We start from the raw sequence: 22,330 nt of genomic DNA, 5'->3' as shown, positions 1-22,330 counted from the left end.
TTTTAAAATAATTTAATTTTCCAGTAGACTGTTTATATGAAAATCATACTGTAATATTCTTTGAAACCACTATAAGGCGAATTATTTTGTAAAAAAAGTAAATTGCCTTGACAAGAAATGAAGAATTAAAAGTTTTTTTTTAACATTATTGTTTGAGGACTGCAAAATGTAAAATTTTTTACTACGATAATCGATTTTTCCAGTATGATATCACAAAAAATATTAGTAGATTCTTGTAGGTTCTGGATTAGATTATATGTTTTTATTTTCTGATTTAAATATTTCATACCAAACAAATAATTTAACGAAGATTTCAATTATCGATTCCAAACAACTAATACGCGCTCTTGGGTAACATTTAATGTATTCATAGTACAGTAATTATAAGGTGGGTCATAGAAATATCTGAATACATTTTCTTCTCATGGTACTCTTGTAATTTCAAAACGTATACATAGTTTATATTTGTATGTATTGTTTTGAATACAAAATAATTTTGAAAATTCTGTTAAAAGTTAGAGTCTTGTGTATTTCAAATGTAATCAACCTGTCCTACCATGTAATGATTGTGTCGTGTAAGAATTTCACTTTTGTGGTAATTAATATGGTAAGCACCATTTTGCTGGGAACCAATGCAATCAATAAGGTCACATAGGTTGCGAATTCAGACCCTGCAGGGTGAGATAACAAAAAAACTGCAACAAAGTCAAACTCAAAATTTTTACATTTTCTTTTAGAATTTTATTGAATGAAAGCAAAAATGTCGGAAATAGCATCAAATTTTAGAACAAGTTTAGATTTCTTCGAATTGGTCACTTTTGGCACGAATTATGGCCTTCAAACGGCCAATGAAACCGTCACACGCTACCTGAATGTTACTCTGCGGTATTTTGGCCCATTTTCGGCAAGTGCTTGTTTGAGGTGATCGACACGATGGTATTTTTTAGTGTCAACTTTGCTTTCCATAATACTCTAGACACAATAGTCCAACGAATTGGAATCCGAAGATTTGGTGGCCATTGTGCGCTGGAAATGAAGCGAGAAACCTCATTTTGTAACCATTCATGGGTGGCGCGAGCTGAGTGCTATGGTGCTGAGTCCTGTTTTTATGTCCAAGGTCTGCGACCAAAATGTTTGCGTGCCCAAGGCTTTAATACACTCTCCAGAATATTTTCGCAATAATATTCGGCATTTATTCTGATGTCACGGTCGATTAATACGAGCGGAGAGCGACCATCGACTGTTATGGCGCTTGAGTTCTGGAAAGTAGTATATTTCGAACTTATTGCGAATTAGCATATACGAATTAAACACTAGAAACTCTCCAAGTTCGACTCAAGTTCTATTAGCAGATCTTTTTCACAGCAAAGTTTGTTTTTGTAGTGATGGATTTTTTGTCCACAACAACTACATTGCTTCCAATGCATACACTTGTTTTAGTGCTGCTTTAGGAAGACGGGTTAATAACTCTGAACGTAGAGACGGCAACTTCTAGTTGGCTCACACTGTCACGCTTGAATTCCATCACGAATAACTTTTTTTGTGGAAAATTCTCACCAAAATTCTTTTGTACGCTCGTAAACAATATATAGAGCTGTCACTGGAATAATTTTAACAGATGTCGAACGAGTGTCTTAGATATGATAGCAGTCTGAAGTTGGTTGCAGTTTTTTCATCTCACCCGTGGTCTAGTCATATCTTGACTTCAAGTATTTTTACGAGGAATCTGTCACAACAGAAGAAAACACAAACAAATGTTTAAACCTTTTACACCTACATTTTCGTCCAAAAGGAACACCTGAACTTACCATGTCACCTGGTAAATATATCTTGGTAGGAGTACAACGATATTTGAACACAATAGAATCAAGAATATATAAATTGATATTTATTCCTTTTATTAAAGATTTTGTCAAATACTAGTCAAATTTTGTCTTAATTTAACAAGAAAATTCAGAAAAAGTCGGAACTATTTTCATATAAAAATTACACTTTTAGGCAATTTAAAGTAGAGTCGACGCCAACGTATTTGTTATCTCTCAAAAACAGTGGAAATAAATAGAAATCCATAAATCAGGGTCACGTCAAACGTGAAAGACTAAATTGTTCAGTTGAACACTCCAAATTTTTGGGATTTTATTTTATGCCTCATTATTACTTTTCAAATAACCTATGGCAATCACGCCAAATTAGGAAACGTTTAATCCACAGCGGTTGATATGCCCCAGCTCATATTATATCATATTTGGCCTATTTAAAAAAAAAAAAAAAAAAAAAAAAACTATGAACTCTCACTCGATCTGCTCAAGTGTTATAAACTAAACCCGAAGAACAAAAACTGAAAATTTGGCTTGGATGGTTATGCGGCATTTTTGACTAATATGTTTAAAATATATTATTATGGGTTTGTTCACTGTGTCTGTGAAAATTAAAATATAACCAAAGCACACATTGCCTGCCTATCTGGTGATCCTTTTAACAACGAATTTCTTATCATTAAGCCCATTTTGAAAGAGAAAGAAACAGACGAGATATATTGTTCAATTCTCGTTTAATTTGCAACTTTTTTTCATTTAAAAACCATATATTAACCATCTATTTTTTAATCAGCAATTAAAAGCCTTCACATCAAAAACATACATATTACGCACTTTATAAACCTGGAGTTAACATTTTAACAAATTCTTGTATTCTACTTCCCAGCCTTTAATATTATATACCTCGTTTTAAAGTTGACCGAAGAGCATATTACTTAAACTCTTTTGCACAATGGTTCCACAACCAATCTTTCTGTGCAAATTTATTTCAATGTTTTTTTATAATAAAAATTGGCCACCACCCTGTCTAAATCGTAGAAGCCAACAGCCACCTTAATATAAAATTTCAAGGTCAAAGCTCGATCCATTCGGCCCAGCGGCAAATTTTGTGCCGTTTAGTACATTTTGAACATTAATAGTACACATTCCCATATCCACCTCTTTCTCTCAAAACTTTATACCTACAGTAGCCTCCATATAACAATTCAGGATTTTAGTACGCATTTTCATAACAATCTCCATATCTCAACCTCAGATACCAACAGTTACCTTAATATACAATTTCAGCCTTTTTCCCCATTACTGAATATAGTATCATTTAGTACAATAATAGGGCATATCAAAAACCATCGCCTTCTCCTCAACTACAGGCGCCAGCAGTAACATCCCTAACTAGTTTAAGGATTTCAGCTCTATTCCATAAACCAATACTAAATTTAGTACAATTAATTCCACATACCAACAGAGACCTCAATATCAAATTTCGAGATTCCAGCTCTATTCCTTCCCCTATACCCAATTTAGTACTAAATAGTACTTTTCGAACAATTATAGCACAATTTTTTCCAAACCATCGCCAAATCTCAAACACAGATACCAGGAGTAATAGGAGATATCAAATTCCAAAATTTTATCTCTTTTCTCCATCTAAAACTAAATATAGTACTTTTCGTACAATTATAATACACATTTTTGAAACCACCTACATATGTATGTCCAGGCTACACATGAACTAGGCCCAATGCCAAATTTCAGATTTCGAGCACCCAATACCAAATCGTAAATTTCAGCTTTATCCGTTCACCTTAAGCCAAATTAAGTACCAAATTTAGTGCAGTTCGCGCACTTAGTACACATTTCCAAAATCCCCTTTATGTATCAAACATACTTTCCAACATTGATTTTCGTGCCAAATTTGGGGTTGTTAGCTCTATCCACTTACGTAATACCAAATGATACCATTTTAGTAGCCGAAACCCTCTTTCCAAATTTCAGAATTCAAGCTCCTTCCGTTTGTCTTATATAAATCATTCAATTCTTAGTACATTTTAGTATTTACAAACATATTTTTAAAATAAAATGATAAAAAGTTCGGCCTGTTCGATGAGAAAACCAACAAGTAAACTAACCCTGGTTTTTGACCTTTGTCGTGCTAACAGGTATTCACAAAAGATGCGCTCAATTTTACCCGACATATATTATCCAATGGTCATTCTTAATTTTGGCGCATCTTAATCTGATCCTAACCCTATTCCCATTTGCAAAATTTCGGCTTGATCTATAATTGTGATCTGTAGAGCAACGAAAAAATTGTTGATCCATCATGCTTTCTCTTATTCGAAAAAGTAGTAAATGTGCAGCAAATGTAAAATGATATTGAATACATTTAGACGAGTACAAAATAATATAATGGTTGTTCCATTCTGATTTGTTTAAAATTTGATTTTAAAGCAATAATCCGATTTTCTCCAACTTTTCAAATCCTAATATTTGCGTTAGTTCTAGGTCAGGTGCAAAAATGAATAATATTGGTCCACTCCATCATGTTCCTCCCCCACAAAGTATAAAAATTTTGAATAATTACAACTCTTATAAAATGTGATGTAAGAGTCCGATTGTCTTCAAATTTCACACATCCCAATGATTTTATTAACCCAAGGTTAGGTTAGGTTAGGTTAAAGAATGCGTGGTTGTAAGAAAATACAACCACTCCAATCGGAGACCTTTTGGTCCATTGTGTTCATCCTAATTAGGAAAATATAAGAGTAGGCTAGAGAAAGAAAAGGAATGAATAGCTAGGAATGAAGAAATAAGAAATTGTATAGAGAATAGAGAGTTTAAGAGGTTTATGTCCACGGTTTGTTAACGCATCGTCTTTAGCCATTTTAGTCGTCTGGCTAACTGAAGGATGACTGCTGGTTCAGTGTCGGAGAGGGAAGACAAATCCGACAGAATTTGCCTACCCAGTAGCCTCTGTCTCGCTCCTGTAAGAGTTGGACAGTGGCATAGTAAGTGTTCCACCGTCTCAATTTCTTCCTCGTCCTGACAAAGCCTGCAGTATTCAGTATCGTCAAATTTGGATGTCATGGCCTTAATGTTGCAGTGTCCTGTAATTAGGCCTACCACAAGTTTCAAGTCCAGCTTCGTCATGGATATGTGTGACCTAGATCTCCTTTCGGAGATCATCGGACAGATCTTTTTGGAGACATTACATCCCCTTCCAGATAGCTAGTTTTGCTGAAAATTCCCAAAATATTGCTTATGCAGAATTTGGAAAAAGTGACATAAGGGTGGTCTCACTGAGCTCTCAATCCCTAGATCTACGGACTCAGATCCGCGCCTGGCCAATTCATCAGCAGATTCATTGCCAGATATGTTAAAATGTCCAGGGACCCAACAGAGTTTGACAAACGTTATAGCCTTTTCCAGAGTATTCCTGCATTCCAGAACCGCCATAGATTTGATCGTAAAATAATTCAGGGCCGCCTGACTATCGACATATATAGTCACCGGTACGTCCAGTTCATTGACTCTATTTGCCAGCAGCTCTATGGCCTTCCTGATAGCGAAGATTTCTGCCTGAAAAACACTACAGTTGTTGTTTAATTTGAGGGATCGTCGGATATTTAAACTTTCACAGTAGACTCCGGCTCCCGTTCCACTTTCCATCTTTGATCCATCAGTATAGACAGCTATACCGTTAAAAGGTGGAGTGTCACGAGTCCAAATGTCTATGTTAGGTATGTGAATATCAAGTGGTTAGCTATGCTTAGGTCCTGATTTACTATACTTTCCACATACTTGATAATGGCGGAGTGTCCGAATGGCTGACCCCGCCATTGAGCCGCAGGGCACTCCTAGCAGCTTGTTCCTCTACGAATAAACCTAACGATTTTAAATTGAGTAGGGCGTCTAAATGCGCCTGTAATTAGTAGCGATGCAACTTTTTGGACTGAACCCAAGATCTGGTGTTAAGATGGAATATATTGGTCCACTCCTTCTGGTACCTCCCCCACAAAAGGTCGACATTTTGAATATGCATTAAGCTCATAAAACGCGAAATTAACATCCGATTCCATTTAGACGTGGCACATCTGAATATTTCCATCAACACAGAATTTGTTATAAAAATGGCAGAGATCCGACCATTCCTTCTGGTACCTCTCCCGTAAAGGGTCAAAATTTTGAAATAGCAAGCTTGTTCGTTTGTAAGACGATTAATGGTTAAATTAGAGACCAAACGGAATATCTTTGAAACAAAAAATACGAAATGTGCGTAAGCGGTTTAACCATTACAGCTAAGAAATCACCCCATTTCAAGTTACAATTAGAATTTGAAACAATAACTGTAACGAAGTATTACCTCTTATATGTACAACCATACCATAGACATTCCATTCCATTACCCAACAATTTTTATTTTTGGGCAATATTGTAGCCCAAGGAGTTCAATTGCAGGCATGACACCATGATATGTTTCCGGTCGATTTCTACCTCGACACTATTACGATAGAACTACAAGGTATAAATAAACATCCAGATATCGGTTTTTGTTTTTTCAATCCCACTCAATCTATAATTTCTAAGATATCGCAATTTTGAAATTCCCAAATCCAACGTGTTTCTTTACATGTGTTCTCTTCTTTTGAACACAAAAAGTGTTTAAATATAATTGGAGATATCAAGAGAAAATTTGTCATCATCAAAATGTAGCCTTTTGAAGAATAATAATTTAAAAGTGTTTGTGTAAAAATTACTCAAAATTACTTTAGTTATACAAAAGGGCATATATTATTATTAAAGGGCATAGGATCCTGATGAACCTTGGTGAACAAAATTTATTTCAACACTATTTGGCAATTGCACGCCATCATATTGACAAATGTGACCTGTGGATAGGAGAGTTCTACCGTATTCAATCAACAATTAAATACAATAAATAGATTATTTTAAAATGGAAGTGAGGTTACATCATTATCTAAAGAAAATTAACATTTAGTTTGAAAACAATTTGAATAGCAGTAGCTTCAACTTCCCCTCCCACCCCACATTTTACTTTAAACCCACGAAACCTCCGTTTGTTTTGGTGTTCAGTTTCTTTGTACGAGAACAATAATGTGTACCGTCTAATATATCTAAAAGGTCCACAATCTAAAGTTTTTTTCAACTAGTGCTTATTTCGTAAATGTTAACAGGTAGTTAATGTTTGATTTGAAATATTATTAGTTTGGGAAATGTTGCGACATTGATTTGAAAATCATAGTAATGTGTACGAAAATTACGTACGTTTGGGTTTTGGAAGAAAAGAAGCACCATCAGCTCCTATGTAAATGAGCAAAATTGTCACATTTAGGCTTCAAAGCTTGAAAGTTTTTTTTCTTGCATACGTTAAAATAAGCATTTTGAAATCATTTTGAATTTTAATATTTTTTTTAACAATTTTCATAAATTGAAAGTAATACATAAATAAAATGCACATGTTAGGCTAAGGAAATATGTATATAATATGGTAGTTGTGGCCTGCATTGATTTCGTTTTATTATTAATAATATTTATTTTCTTGAAAAGAAAATACAGGGTGAGATAAAAAACGCAACAAAATCAAACACAATCATTTTTATTTTTTTTTTTTTCAAAATTGTATTCAATGATAGCGAAAAATGTTGAAAATAGCATCAAATTTTAGCATAAGTTAAGATTTGTTCGAATTGGTCACCTTAGACACGAATTCATGGCCTTCAAACGGCCAATGAAACCGTCACACGCTGCCCGAATGTTGTTCTGCGGTATTTTGGCCCATTCCCGGCGAAGCGCTTGCTTGAGGTGATCGACACTTTGGTATTTTTTTGTGTCAACCTTGCTTTCCAAAATACTCCAGACACATTAGTCCAACGGTTTGGTATCCGGAGATTTTGGTGGCCATTGTGCGCTGGAAATGAAGCGTGCTGAGTGCGATGGTGCTGAGTACGGTTGGAAGGTCTGCGGCCAAAATGCGGCCTCCAGAATATTTTCGCGATAATTTTCGGCATTTATTCTGATGCCACGGTCGATTAATACGAGCGAAAAGCGACTATTGGCTTTTATGGCGGCCAACACCATCACCATGGCCGGCGCTTGAGTTCTGGTGGCCGGCCAACCGAAAGCGCACATTTTAAGCTGACCTCTTTGGCAAGTAAACACGATCATTTTGTTTGTTTACAAACTGCTAGGCAACGAATGTTTTCTCATCGGAGATCGGAGAAAACCAAATTCGGCAGTTCACCACTTTCGGTCAAGCGAAGCAACTCTTTAGCTCTTTTCAGTCTATTTTCTTTATGTTGCGGTGTAAGTTCTAGCACTTTTTAGAATTTCAATGGTTTTACCCCGAGCACATTTTTCAATATCTGCCGAATGGAATATTGCGATATGTTCAGCTCACGAGTCATTTTTCGGCCACTGCGACCCGGGTTTCGATCAATACACTTATTTACTTTTTGAATCATTTCTGCTGATGTTGCTGTTTTCTTCCGTCCACTTCCATGACGTCGGGAACGCTACCATTTAAATGCTGGAGTGCTCTAACGATAGCCACTTGTGTTTTTCCAGCCAAATATAAATAAATCACACTATCACGCTTGAATTCCATCAGCAATAACTTTATCTCTGGAATATTCTCACCAAAATGCTTTTGTACGCTTGTAAACAATATAATGAGCTGTCACTGGAATGATTTTAACAGCTGTAGGACGAGTGGCTTAAAAAATTACAGTAGTCTGAATTTGGTTGAAGTTTTTTCATCTCACCCTGTACATTGCCCCTAATACTTAGTTAATGTCTGAATCTGGTTGCAGTTTTTTAATCTCACCCTGTACTTGTTTAGTTATCTTATGTGAATCTGCTACAACAACATATTTTACCGTCAACAATAACTGGAGCGTTTATTGCGACAGCAGTATGAATTAGTTCACAGTTGTCTCCTTTCAACTCGACTGTGATTTTTAAAAATATGCAACAGAATATATTTTCCTGCCGAATTCTAAATTTTCGAGTAATGGAAATTTGCAAATATCTTATAAAATTTTATTTAAATTTTCAACATCTGTTGGTTCAGTAGTATAAACTTTAAATGACCAATGACAATTTGATGAACAATTTATTTGATTATTTTATGTTTTAAGAATAAGAGTTCAACCATTACTTCTATGAATAAAATTTACTCCATATTGATTACTTATTTAATTATATTACTCCATTTGTATATTTATGTTAAAACTAATATTAATATGTAATACCTTTTCTCAATTTGCAGGTAATCTTAATGAAGTATCAAATATGTCAGTGGATTTGAAGGAAAAGGTAAGTGATGATGGTATTCCCACAACAAACATGGAACTAAACTACAATCTATTTATTTATGCCACCATTTAGTTCCTGCGTAAATTGAATCGACAAGAACGTGTGGTCGAGGAAGTGAAATTGGTATTGAAACCAAGATACAACAAAAAACACATCACAAAGGAAGATTACAAGGAAATAATGCGACGAGCTGTGCCTAAGGTACCATTAAAACGCTTATCCTCACACCATCAACTGTTCGAACTAATAAAATGTATTTTTCAATTTCATTCAATGCCAAATATAGATTTGTCACAGTCGTTCGGGTGAAATCGATCCCAATAAGATCAAGAATTTGATTGATGCCTATGTCAAGAAATTCCGGGCAAAGCACAAGAAATTAAATCTTATTAGCACGGGCCAGGTTAGCAGCGCTGTAAAATGTGCTGCTTACTTGAAAAAGCTTTAGAATGAGAGGCGCTGATTATACAGCAACAATAAATCATAGAAAAAAATGGTTCATCAAACAAAAATCTTACTGTATAGAATGTGAGTATTGTTTGATTTGTGATAACCTTGCAGTTTTTGGAATAACAAACATTTGTTTTCTTTTGTTTTTTACAGTTCATTTGGTTTCTCTCTTTGTAACCAGACCCAATTAATATAATTTCACAATGGCACCTTGTGTCTAGTTCCCCATTGCAATGGCACGATGATTTTTTGCAGCAAGAAGGCATAATATTTTAGAGACAAAAAAAGAGATGATCAATCATCTGAAGAAATCTACAAGTTTTATTTATAGTCCTAATTGTAGTTTGTAAGACATTCTTTATTTGAATTAATAACACAATGAAGAAAACAGAAACACAGAAGCAAAACAACAACATAATATACAAAAATCACTGGTAATTACTTTCCCCCATATTATACTTAAACTCCTATTTATATTTATGTTCTGATATTTATTTGAAATCCTTTTGTATACAACGGTAGGTAAGAATGTTTTAAATCTGCAACATACATACATACAAATCAATATAGAAGCATAGTAAAGATTTTTGCCCACTAAAATACACCGATACAAACACTAGAATAAAAAACAAAATTATTATTATCATTTTGATTGGATTGTCATTTATTATTATTATTTAATTTTTTTCCCTTGAACAAGATAATTATTATTACTATTATTAATATAAAAATTAAGTTTAATTTGCAGCAATAAATAATAAAATTATCATTTTTCTATCAAGCCTATTTGCCGTATAAAAAAAGAACACACGACTACAACAGACAATTTAAGCTTCTTTTAGAATAAATAGTACACCTTAATTTGTGTAACAGAAATCAAGTTAATCAATAAAACTGTACTAAAAATAATAATATAATAATTTTACTTTTGTATCATTTGAAAGGCATTGTGATGCAATTAATATATCACGATTGGTAACGTAGCATATTGAAAAAAATTTCTGGGAAAATTATGTGGTCTTAATCGGTGTTATCCGCCTTGATATAAAACTATGTCTAGGTCAAATATGAAATTTACAATTCATTAACTTATTTATTACAAAAACAACACCAGTCGATTATTTTCCTTCTTTGCGAACAATTCAACAAATCGAATATGTATGTCCACTTTCGGGTTTTAATACAAGTTGTCAAACGAACTCTCTCGCCGAAGTAGAACCATTGTCTATCCTATAACGATAATACACCAGCTGGAATAATTACCGAGACAAAAATGGAATTAGTTGAGAATAAAGTAAAGGGTGATTTTTAGCTATTATATTTTTGATAAAATAGGTTTAGACAGTTTGATCAATTTTTCAACCCTTCGTTCGCATGATTTTATCTATTTTGTTGAAATTAAATTTAAGAAACGAAAAAACTTTTTTATGTTTATATTTATGCACAAAATGAGCAAAAAACTATATAACAGAACTTACATTTTAGAAATGCAAGAATGTAGGCTATAATGTAGTATGTAGATCTTATTACCCCATAATGGGTCCATTTTCAACTTTTTAGGGTGTTTATACCCCTCAGGGTATATATTATTTGATACGGTCAAAACATGCCTCAATGACGTTTGGCCGTTTCAGGACATTTGGAGTCTATTTAGCGATGTCCGTTCGTCCGTCTGTCTGGTGCGTACGATAACTCTCGAAGGGGGTCTCTGATTTGGTCCAAACCTGGTACATCGTATTATTAAACTTAGATCGATTTCGGAGATGAACAATATTGGTCCACTCCTCCCACAAAATGGCAACATTTTCAAAGAAAATAATTTACTGCACAGAAAGAGAGAGGATAATCCAACTTTGCAAAGACTAATATTTGCATCAGTGGTAGGTCAGGTGCGAAAAATGGACAATATCGGTCCACTCCATCCAGCACCTCTCCCAAAAAGGGCCAAAATTTTGAATAATTATAACTCTTATACAATGTGATGTAAGTGTCCGATTATCTTCAATTTACCTACATCACAATACTTTTAATAACCCAATTTCTGGTGGGAAGATGGAATATCGGTTCACTCCTTCTGGTATCCCCCCGCCCCAAGCGGTGAAAGTTTTGAATAACCAAAACGATCATAAAATCCGAAATAAGCATTTAACTCTCTTCAAATAACACACATCACAATATTTTTATCAACCCAAGGACTGGTGAGAAGATGGGATATATCGGTACACTTCTTCTGGTACCTTCCCCACAAAGAGTCAACATTTTGAGTATCCATGAAACTCATAAAACGACAAATTAACATCCGATTCCATTCAGACTTGGTACATCTCAATATTTCCATCAACACAAGATCTGTTATAAATATGGTAGAGATCGGACCATTTCTTCTGGTACATCCCCACAAAGGATTTAAGGTTTAAAAAACGCTCAAGGAAAGCGAAATAAGCATAAAACTCTCTTGAAATCAAACACATGCAAATATTTTTGCTAACACAAGATCTGTTTTGAAGATGATATATATACGTTAACCCCTTCTAATACCTCACACGCAAAGGGTCACAATCTTCAACACTTTTATCTTTCATAACTTACGAAACAAGTAAGCCATTCTTTACAACTTGCTATATCTAAATATTTCTCTCAACCAGAAACCTGAAATGAATATGGAATTTATGATTTCGCATAAAACTGGATATAAATGTTAGATTTCCTTCAAATTTTACACATTCCAATATTTTATCTGTATTATATGAAGAATGAAAATAGAATACTTCGGTCTACCTCACGCATATTTCCACATTTTCCAAAAATTTGCACATATCTCATATAAAGTATAGGAAGTAGTCGATATAGTCCAAATCTGGCACGGTGTAATATTTATATCAGATACGAATTGGTCAATATTGTCACTGTTTGAATAATCATAACTCAAGGCTGGGGGTACACATCTGTCGTCAAAACCAACTGATACTATTTTACTTGTTTTTTATAAATTCCGGTACAAAAATACCATTTTTTTCAAAAAATACATATGACTGCTTGTTGGATAGGCATTTTCATAAGCTTTTGAAAAATACCCATTTGTTAGATATCAGATTTTTTGATTAACGGATTTTGAGATTAACGGATAATTGGGAATTGCCCCCACGAAAAATTACTTTGTCGTAATCATGTTAACAATACCTTCCCCATAATGGTGTTTGTGTCCAAAATCGTTTTATTATGGGATTATGACTGATTTTTTGAACTTAATCTCCATTCCATTATGGGGGTTATGACACAATCGATTTGACTCAAAAATAAGGTACACAAGCTACAAACAGATATACCGAATTATTTACTACTAAATACTTTATTCAAAATTCTTTTTCGGGTAATTAGGGGAGAAAAAATTATTCAAAATGCCATCTCGGCTGGCCAAGCTGTAGCCTACACCATTGGTCCAATTTTTTTAAGACATCGATTGTGTGCTGCCATGTTTTACTTATGTCTTCCCGAATATTTTCCTTTAATAAAAAAATAATAGTCCAAAGGTGTCAAATCAGAACTAGAAGGTTGTCAAACAACATTAGCTCTGCGACTGATAATGAGCTCTTTAAAAACAAGGCTCAAAACATCGAGTGTACCTACGTCTGTGTAGCACGTAGCGCCATCCTGTTAAAGCCGAATGTTGCCAATATTCACGTCCTCGATTTTTGTGAAAAAAAGAAATCCATTAACAACCCTATAACGTAACGGTCACTCCTTGCCCATTTGCAAAGAAAGGTGGCCTTATTTTGCCTCTGGATCAAATTTCGCACCAAACGGTGCCTCATTTTGGTTGCATCGACTTTTCAATGTAAGCGAATATGGTCCTTTAAAGCCTCGGAGCTAAGAGATGGCCAAAGCAACATTGCCATGATTTTCAAAGTGATTTCGCAATATTTCCCAGCCTTCTTAAAGCGCATACACAACCATATTCGTTAAGCATAAGGATAAAACTAATTATATTTCAAATTAGACATGAACTAAGTGTTACGGACAATGTACAAGGCGATTTCATGATGCACTTCATGATAACAGAAAAAAATGCATCCTGCTTTAACTAGGAAGTTTGTTTCACGCCGAATTTTTCCTTTGGTATTTTAATATGCTTGCCAAGACCTCTCATTCCCAAAAGGAATCTTTCACCCCCCGACTTTGATCCCTATTCTTTACCATGCCGTGTTTTTTTTTCAATAGATTTCTAAACACAGAACGTAGAGAATCAATAAAGTCAAAAAGGGAACAAACAGAGTTCAAGGCATGTCTTTTTAAAGTCTTATTTAAAAATAGTAGATTTTTTACAACAATATGTCATCATTTAAATCTAAATATTTATTTTTGGTTTATTCAGAATATGTTACACCACACTTTCCAACTGCTTGCAATTTCGTCTATTTATTCCGCCACCAAAATAGTCGTTATGTATTTTAGTTGTTATAATTATTTCCCTTGCAACGATTGTGAGCTTTAACTTTGCTATTTATATTCTATTGCACTGTTTCACTAAACGAGGTCAATATACACCACAAACCCCATGGCCGCGATATATGGCCACATTAAAATCCCCTACCAAAAAAATAATAATAATCCTATTAATATTTATATTATTATTTAGTTTCAATCTTTTTGGAATCAGCAAGGGAGCCATTATTTCAGATATTCTTTTTTTAAGTTTCCAAACAACATTAGCTCTGCATTTTATTGCCATCTTCAAATACATTTTATGTCCCATCTTCTTTTCGACGTTACAAGTATAAGGAAAAATGGTTATTATTTCCCCGAATGCAGGCTATTCAGTTGTTCGGCGCGAAAACCCCGAGTGAAAGCAACAAGTGGACTTTCTAAACAAAACAAAGCACATGGTCACATTCCAAAAGACAGTAGAAAATCATGTTAATTAGATTTGGAAAACAGAACAAACACGTCCAATGCGAAATGATGAAGCCAAACAAAACACTTCATTGACTAGTAAACAATTGGCCATTGAACGAAGAAAACCCACTGGAATATAGTGTATACGAAGAAAAATATTTGTAAAATTCGTAGTGTTTATTGTTGTATGGAAATAGTGATAGTTAAATATGGATGATTATGATGAGGGTCAACAGGGTAATAATAGCAAAAACCTGGACAGAATCTCAATCCATATTTTGAATATTATGTATTGGTTTTGCAGGAAGAGGCTCAAGCATGGCCATGGAATCTTCAGCCGCACAGGGAGCGGTGAAGGTGGGTGGCTGGCGTTATGAAGATTCAACACGTTATATTGGCGAATGGAATCAACGTGGCATGAAACATGGAGTTGGTCATTTACAATTTGCCGATGGTACCCGATATGATGGTCAATTTTTTGAAGGCATGAGTCATGGTTTGGGCTGCATGTGGTTTGCAGATGGAGCCAAGTAATGTTCTCATTTATTTTATTCTGTGTTATGAAACAACATTTCAGTGTAAATTTCCAGATACGAAGGTGAATTCATGAATGGCTGGTTCCATGGATTTGGCATATTTTGGCGTGCCGATGGAATGAAATTCGAGGGAGAATTTCGTGGTGGAAAAGTGTGGGGCCATGGATTGGTTACTTATAAGGACTTCACGCATGGGTTTCCAAGAAATGAGGGATATTTTCAAGACTGCCGTCTGGTGCGTAAACTTCGCTGCCCCGAAGTTGTACAAAAGGCCCAAAAATGTGCATTAATGGCCAGATCTCAATGTGACCACCCCTACTGATGATGACGAAATCAAATAAACGCATAGAAAACAAAAACCACATTGTGTTGGAGCTTACATTTATTCCACAGTGTCGTTTGTTCTCTCTTTATAAAACTAAACAATAATCAATTCTATATAGAAAAATACTCTTATATACATACATATATAATATTTTAGTTTCCATGTATTATCTATCTTAAATGGCTATCAAAATTGTCGATTATTCGGTCTTTGGCGCTCCTATCATATACCAAGCATTGCGAGCCTGTACAGCAGCATTTCGTACTAAGCGTTTGGGATCATCGAGAGCTGTAGCCAAATCCAATACAACATCAACTTTATAAGGTAGCAGAACAAAAGTAGGATATTTCGTAATATCGTATAGAAGTTTCAAGGCAGATATTCTTAATTTCTGTAATGAAAATAGGTAACGAAATTGTTATTTTTTAAAATTTAAAGTGCAGTGTGATACTCACCATCGAATGATTACACGTTGTTAGCTTCAGCGATGCTGGAATCAAGTGGTTCAAGTGGCTGCGGAAATAATCGTCCTGATGTTTAACAAAGTTTTCACAAATTTGCAAAGATATTCCTTGTGTATGAACATTTCCCGACTCCAGACATTTGAAAAGAATTGGTCCAATCTGTAATTAAATTGATGGGTAGTGAACAATTACTTAATTGCGTATTCATTATTCATAAAATGTGCGGTTCTTATTTTAAGTAATTGTAAAAGTAGGAATTTTACCTTTTCAATGTTCATTTTTAAAACCGCATGCGGCGTGGCCTTCAATACATAAACGAATGCAGTCAAATGATTCTCGCAATACTGCTCCAGTTTATGGCCCAATTTCGCTAAAATCATGTGGAAGAACTTTTGTTGGAATAAAAATTTCACTTGTGGCAGGTGTAATTGAGGATACTCAGAAGATATAATTTCAAATGCTAGTGAGGCAGCGTTGGACAACGATGGGTGGTCCAAGAGTTCAGATAACTAAAAAAAATCGAATAAAGATTTAACCTCAAAGAAATATGACAAATAATCAACAAAAAAGTCACTTACTGTTTCAACAATTTCACCAGCTTCATTACTACCTCGCATAACCAGACCCTTGCCTAGCCATGACAATGCTTCAACTGCCTTCTTATTTTCCTTTTTAATGGCCTCCGCCAGTTTATGGATGGTGCGTTTTATTATGCCACGATTATTGTCATTGTACTCGATCTTATTCACCAAACTACATAACAGATGATGGGCAACCTCTCGCATTCCCTCATTTTCCGATTGTAGTGACAGCTGGGTAAGGTCATTCAACAGACGTTCAAAATGATCGTCGAGACTTATGTCTTTATGCAGATAGCCCAAAAGTCCTTCTGCCACATACAAATCTGATTCAAGTTGTAAATTTAAACTGCACAAATAACTTGTGGCGATCATATATTGTTCGGCAATTGATAAAGTTTGAACAATGGCACTTAGAGCGCGGGCAATTTGTGTTAAAACCTCGGAGTTTAATTCTTTGTTATTTAGCGCCAACTGTACAAGTTTGTCTATAAGTTCACTGTTGTTTTGGAGATCTTGAACAAAACGCTCATCTTCGGTCTTTAGCAAGCAGTTTAAAGCTTGCAACGATAAAAGTCTCACATCATTGGGTACACCCTCTCCAAATATTTGCTGATAGAGTAAATCCAAAATTCGTTGGGTAAAGGCAATTTGTCTAACAAGCGGTATCAGATTTGACAATATTTTTTCTTTCACAAAATTTGAAAACAAACCAAAATTTTTTATACATCCATCAATACAATTCGATTGCAGTTCGATGGGATACAAGGCCCCTAAACGTTCCAACAAGGGCTGTGTTTGTTCCAAATCAATCGATTCATTTGTCAACAGGCTCATCAAAATTCTATAAACCATTACCCTATTGGCTTCACTGATAATTGGTGCACACTCTATCAGCACTACCAAAGAAACTTTTAATAAATCTTGATTTAAATTCGCACTGTCTGTTTCAGCATCTACTTTTTTTAAGCTGGCAATGATGTGGGAATGCATTTGTGAGCACAATTCTGTATTGACAGCTTTAAATATGGTTTCTCCCTTCAGTGAAATTATATTGAACATTTGTGCAATAATATTATAAATGCGTATGCATTGGTCATCATTTAATGTGGCAGGATTCTCATTTAGCTTAATTAGGAAGGTGTTAAGGATTTTTTCGCTTGCAAATACCGGATCTCCAGCTACACAAACTAAAGCAATGGTAGAGGCAGAATTAAATAGGCGATGGTTAACATCACTTAGATGCGGCAAAATGGTTCCCAAAATAATAGTTTGGTAATTGTGGCTAATGTCGGTCTTTGAAGCAGCTGTCGCTTGTTCCAGAATACAGCGTAAGGTACGCAAGGCATATGATACGACATCAGTGTTTTCGGAACCAGGAAATAATTCATTCTTTAATGCAATCCATATTTGTTCAAAGTGCGATTCTAAAAGATCGCAGGGAAACTTCAGTGCTGCTTGATACTGAAAAGGTGAAAACGACAAAATAGGATTACTAATTGAAACTTACAAACTTAAGCGAATATATCATACTTAAACCCAACTCACCAGCAACTCTAACGAATCACATTTGGCCACAACCAAATCACTTTCCAATTTTTCCAACGCCAGTGCTACAGTCCATTCAACGAATTCCGGCGAGGCAACAAGACATTGGGTCAATTTCGAAGCCAAGTTTTCTCTTGTTATTGTATCAGGGTCGTTTTTGGTGGGATTAAAATCAATTGGAAAATAACAGGCAAATACTTCAAACATCTCTTCACTTAAATGCAGCAAGGGATATGTTTGTATAAAGTTCGGCATAAATGTAAATATGAAGTCCAAATTCCTTGGATCACGTTCCCCATCTAAGGAATTTATTATTCCATATATAAAATCGCCGGACATTGCTTTAAGTTCTGCGAAATATATAGTGTACTGTTTAAAAAGAAATCAAACAATATATATCAACCCCTCACTTACCTTCAACATATTTTTCCGATATATATTTAAAAAGCTGGAATAAACGAAAACGGTCACTTCGTAGCTGTGATTGGCACGTTGTGTTCAAGAAGAAATTCTGCAGTAACATAACTACGCATTTTCCTGGACAGTGTTTCATGTGAACCAGGGCATCGATGCCCTCTATGACGGCGGGTACAACATTATGGTGGTCCTTAAGGCGGGCTGCGTAAAAGTTTGACAATACCTCAACCTGATCGCTATTGAGATGATCATTTGGTAACAGGGCTAAGACTCGTGAGTACAAGAGGGTGCCCTGTACACGTTTCTCCACACTGCTAGAGGTCAAACAGAACTGCAAACTTTCGCATAGCTTAACCACATCGTATGTTTTGTTTTCTATATCTGGAATAGAATCGCTTATCAATTTTACTATCAGCCCACCACCCACTCATCTGTCCACATTATATTTAACCAACCTTTAGCTATTTGTTCGGCACTTTGTTTTAAAGTTATCTCACTTTGTATTGCCTCCTCAATACAGGCTTGACTCAGGGGAACCATTGTTACTGTCCACAGAAAAGAGTATAATTTACTATTAAAATGTAATGTACTAAACTTCCTCTTTTTATATGAAAAAACTGAACAAAAGATTTTTATTTTTATTTTCTAGTGTCAATGCACGAGAATAAAGGACATCGCAGCTTCTTCTTCCACCACTTGTGAGATAGTTGCCATATGTGAATTCTAACATTTGGGGAAGAATTTTAAAATGACGTTGGGCCCATACCTAAACCCGACGTACGCCAGCGACGTACGTACGGAATAAAATTATTGAAAAGAAAAACGGTAAAAAATGTAAAATTTTTTGTTCTACCGTGCGTTATTTTTTTCAAAAACAAATTGGTTTTTTTCAACGTTGAAGCAATGGTATAATTATTACAGGTAACAGCAAGTTCCAGCTGATTTGACTCTATAGTTATACTAGTGTCAAACTCGATATGATAGGTATACCCTTATAGTACGTTTATATATATGAGGGTTAACCCACTGGATTTGGATTTAAATTGTCATATCCATTACTTTTACTTCAAATAAATCCTCTCAAAGTAGGTTAACCCTACAAAAAGTTCTAACGTAAACATGGCATTATTTCATATAAAATTTCACTGCAGGGCAATGTGAACATTTTTTGTCTAATAATAGAAAAAAATCGCCGTTGTACTTAACAAAACGGTAAAGGCTTTGGTTCGGAAACTTTTTTTGCGGTTAAGGAACAACGACACCACGTTAGATAATATATTTGTATATTTCATGTTTCCTAAAATTGCAAAATGTAAAATACTTTATGAACGTATGCTGTTTGGTTTCAACTTGAAAAAAAATTGCACGCGGAATAGTTTGGGTTGAAATTATTTTTTCTAAAAATGTATTAATATGGTAATGGTTTTGTTGTGTTATATTATATATTTTATGTGTTTAAACGAGCATTTGAAATTTACAACAAATTCCCGTTTTTCACGTTGACATGATCAATAATCCATATTTTGTGGGTTATTGTTCATTGTTTTTTTTTTTAATTTATATACTTACGTCTAGATAACAAGTAAAAAAGTTGTTAGTTTGGCCGGGTCGAATTTTCAATACCTTCCATCATTTAAAACGAATTTGGCAATTCTCAAAAACAATAGAATCCGTTAAAAATTCTGTTAAAATCTTAAAAATACCGAATGTAGCTTTTATATGGACCTGCATAGGTAACTTTTGTCATAAGCCATTATAATCATGGTAGAATTAGGCTGGAAATACATAAAGAGCATATTTGGATGGCTTAAGTCATCGGCTGGCTTCTTCGTAGAGGAACAAAGGAGTTTTAGGTTGACCTAGTTCGATTTTGGCCCTAGGCTCCTTTGTTCATTTCCGAAGAAGCCAGCCGATGTCTTAAGCCAGCCAAATAAGCGCTTTATGTATTCCCAGCTTTAAGAAGGCAAAGTCATGCAATCATATGTTTACAACTTTTTCAAAATTATTCATTTGACAACATCTCATTGTCAAAATATTTGTTTATAAATCCATTGTACATACACAAATCAGAGATGGGAACCTACTTTCTATGCAGTGAAATTTGACAAAGTAAATTAGAGAAAATCCAAAGATGCTTAATGCTTATTTGAAATGACTTTACCTTCTTAATTTTACCATGGGTGGTTCCATGGCAAAACAATAGAAGTAAACTCATTTTCTGAATTTAATATTGCAACCCCTTTTCTGACGAACTCGACCTTGCCATTTTTCAAATAAAATCTATTTTCAAATCTAAAATATTTTCGTATGACGAATGGTAGATTTTACAAAAAAAAAAAAAAAAACTTTTATAATCGGGGTTCTTTCCACGTAAAAACAGTTTTAGGTTTCATATCATTGGTATACCAAGATTAATTATGTGATCTTGGACTTATGCATATAAAAATAGAGATTTCAAGTCCTTCATATTATGGAAACGTTATCGGTAATTTAAGTTCTTATGTAGGCATCCAATGACTTTTCACTTTAGGTCCGTCTTCAAGGATCAAAACCCAAGAATTGCCAGCATAAAAATGTTGCCAAAATCTTCACAATACCTGCTATATGGACGTACACGGAGAACTTCTTGTAACGAATTTAATGCAATTTCGTGAGAAAATGAAGGATGACATATTTTCCAGCATTGTAGCAAACAAAACGTGATATTTGCTCTGGTCCAGAACCTGCAAGAATCTTTACAAAACTTTTCAGACTAATATTTTAGTTTTCTGTTTTAGAATATACTCTTCCTTGATCTTTACAGCCGGTCGGATATAAAAGCAAAATTTTTTCCAGTTGTATGCTCATATTTAAGGAAGGACTACAAAATATCAATTTGAAAATAAAGGGGCATAAAATAAAAAATGTTAATGGTAAGATAGCATGATATTACCATGGTAGAACTAAGAAGGTAAAGTCATGTAATCATATGTTTACAATTTTTTCAAATTTATACATTTGACAACATCTCATTGTCAAAATCTATATTCATAAATCCATTGTATACACACAAAATCAGGGATGGAAACTGTTGCAATGCATTGAAATTTGAGAAAGGTAAATTACAGAAAATGCAGAGTTGGGAATGCTAATTTTAAATGAGGTTACCTTTATTTCATTGTACCATGAATATTACCTTGGTGGGTGGATCTTTACCTAAAACATGTTGTAAAAGAAATGCATATGATGTGACCTTACCATTATTATGCCCAATATTTACCTTAACGAACAACAATGTAAAAATTGTGCTCTTTTCACCTTTTAATTAAATATATTTAAGAATATTTTATGTTTCTATGTCGAAACCTATGTGATATTTAGGAAAAATGTTTTCTATAAAGGAGTTTTAGGTTGACTAAGCTCGATTTATGCCCTACGCTTCTTTGTTATTTTCCTAAAAAGCCTGCCGATGACTTAAGCAAGTCAAAAAATCGTTTTATGCTTGGTACAATAAAATCAAGGTAGGGCTATTTTTCAATAAGTTGTTCTCATTTATTTGTGCCTTTGGAAACTGAGGTTCAATTGACTTCGCAAGTGAAATTTATTGCAGAATCGCAAACCACTTAGAACACATTCCTTTACTCAATTGAATGAATAAAAATTTAAATAAATATTTTTTCTAGAAATTAAATATGATATAGATATATTTTAGGCGCTTGATATTTCAAAAATTCTAAAATGTTAATCTTGAAATAAGTTTAAAGTTTTAAAAGTTTTCTATATTTGGGCTTTGTTATGACACATGGTAGAAGAATAAAGATAGGTGCATCAACGCTTGAGAACATTGATATTTCAACATTTTTTAAATGTTTTGAGAAAAATAAGTAGAATTTTATATGTTTTCTTATACGAACAATTTAACAAATTTTAATAATTTTTCATTCAAAATTTTCATTTCCAAATTTGGTTTGACAGTTCATTGTCCCAG

The 22,330-nt window shown here is 34.3% G+C and overlaps 3 protein-coding genes across 3 annotated transcripts in view; 2 read left to right on the top strand and 1 right to left on the bottom strand.

Annotated features, from left to right (window-relative positions):
• Nucleotides 1–10,522, top strand: part of LOC101901043 (uncharacterized) — a 31,682-nt gene extending 21,160 nt beyond the window's left edge. The window contains exons 4-7 of the mRNA XM_059122719.1: nt 9,106–9,152; nt 9,225–9,353; nt 9,439–9,680; nt 9,756–10,522. Of these exons, the coding sequence (XP_058978702.1) occupies nt 9,106–9,152; nt 9,225–9,353; nt 9,439–9,600 (338 nt within the window). The 3' untranslated portion in view covers nt 9,601–9,680; nt 9,756–10,522. The remainder of the gene's footprint in view (nt 1–9,105; nt 9,153–9,224; nt 9,354–9,438; nt 9,681–9,755) is intronic.
• Nucleotides 10,523–14,574: 4,052 nt separating this feature from the next.
• On the top strand, nt 14,575–15,390 carry LOC101897766 (MORN repeat-containing protein 4 homolog). Its single transcript, XM_005187523.4, has 3 exons — nt 14,575–14,732; nt 14,800–15,025; nt 15,086–15,390. Exons 1-3 carry the CDS (start codon nt 14,705–14,707, stop codon nt 15,351–15,353), a joined length of 522 nt encoding a protein of 173 aa, XP_005187580.1. The 5' UTR covers nt 14,575–14,704; the 3' UTR covers nt 15,354–15,390.
• A 5-nt stretch (nt 15,391–15,395) lies between these two features.
• On the bottom strand, nt 15,396–19,077 carry LOC101897591 (MMS19 nucleotide excision repair protein). Its single transcript, XM_005187522.4, has 7 exons — nt 18,819–19,077; nt 18,361–18,744; nt 17,947–18,296; nt 16,399–17,862; nt 16,084–16,329; nt 15,812–15,979; nt 15,396–15,747 (listed from the first exon to the last, which is right to left on the bottom strand). The coding sequence occupies exons 1-7, from the start codon at nt 18,901–18,903 to the stop codon at nt 15,556–15,558; spliced, it is 2,889 nt and encodes a 962-aa protein (XP_005187579.2). The 5' UTR covers nt 18,904–19,077; the 3' UTR covers nt 15,396–15,555.
• Between the last annotated feature and the right edge of the window lie 3,253 nt (nt 19,078–22,330).

The sequence above is a fragment of the Musca domestica genome, unplaced genomic scaffold, assembly GCF_030504385.1.
Source record: "Musca domestica strain aabys unplaced genomic scaffold, Musca_domestica.polishedcontigs.V.1.1 21, whole genome shotgun sequence".
Lineage (NCBI taxonomy): Eukaryota > Metazoa > Arthropoda > Insecta > Diptera > Muscidae > Musca > Musca domestica.
The sequence above is the reverse complement of the archived record's forward strand: the minus strand, read 5'-3'. Positions and strand labels throughout refer to the sequence as shown.

Coding starts and splice junctions, on each gene's coding strand:
- LOC101897766 (XM_005187523.4), top strand. CDS start 14,705: ATGGATGATTATGATGAGGGTCAACAGG. Junction 14,733..14,799: donor TTATGATGAGGGTCAACAGG/GTAATAATAGCA, acceptor TTGGTTTTGCAG/GAAGAGGCTCAAGCATGGCC. Junction 15,026..15,085: donor TGGTTTGCAGATGGAGCCAA/GTAATGTTCTCA, acceptor GTAAATTTCCAG/ATACGAAGGTGAATTCATGA.
- LOC101897591 (XM_005187522.4), bottom strand. CDS start 18,903: ATGGTTCCCCTGAGTCAAGCCTGTATTGAGGAGGCAATACAAAGTGAG. Junction 18,745..18,818: donor TGCCGAACAAATAGCTAAAG/GTTGGTTAAATA, acceptor ATTCTATTCCAG/ATATAGAAAACAAAACATAC. Junction 16,330..16,398: donor CTGGTGAAATTGTTGAAACA/GTAAGTGACTTT, acceptor GATTTTTTTTAG/TTATCTGAACTCTTGGACCA.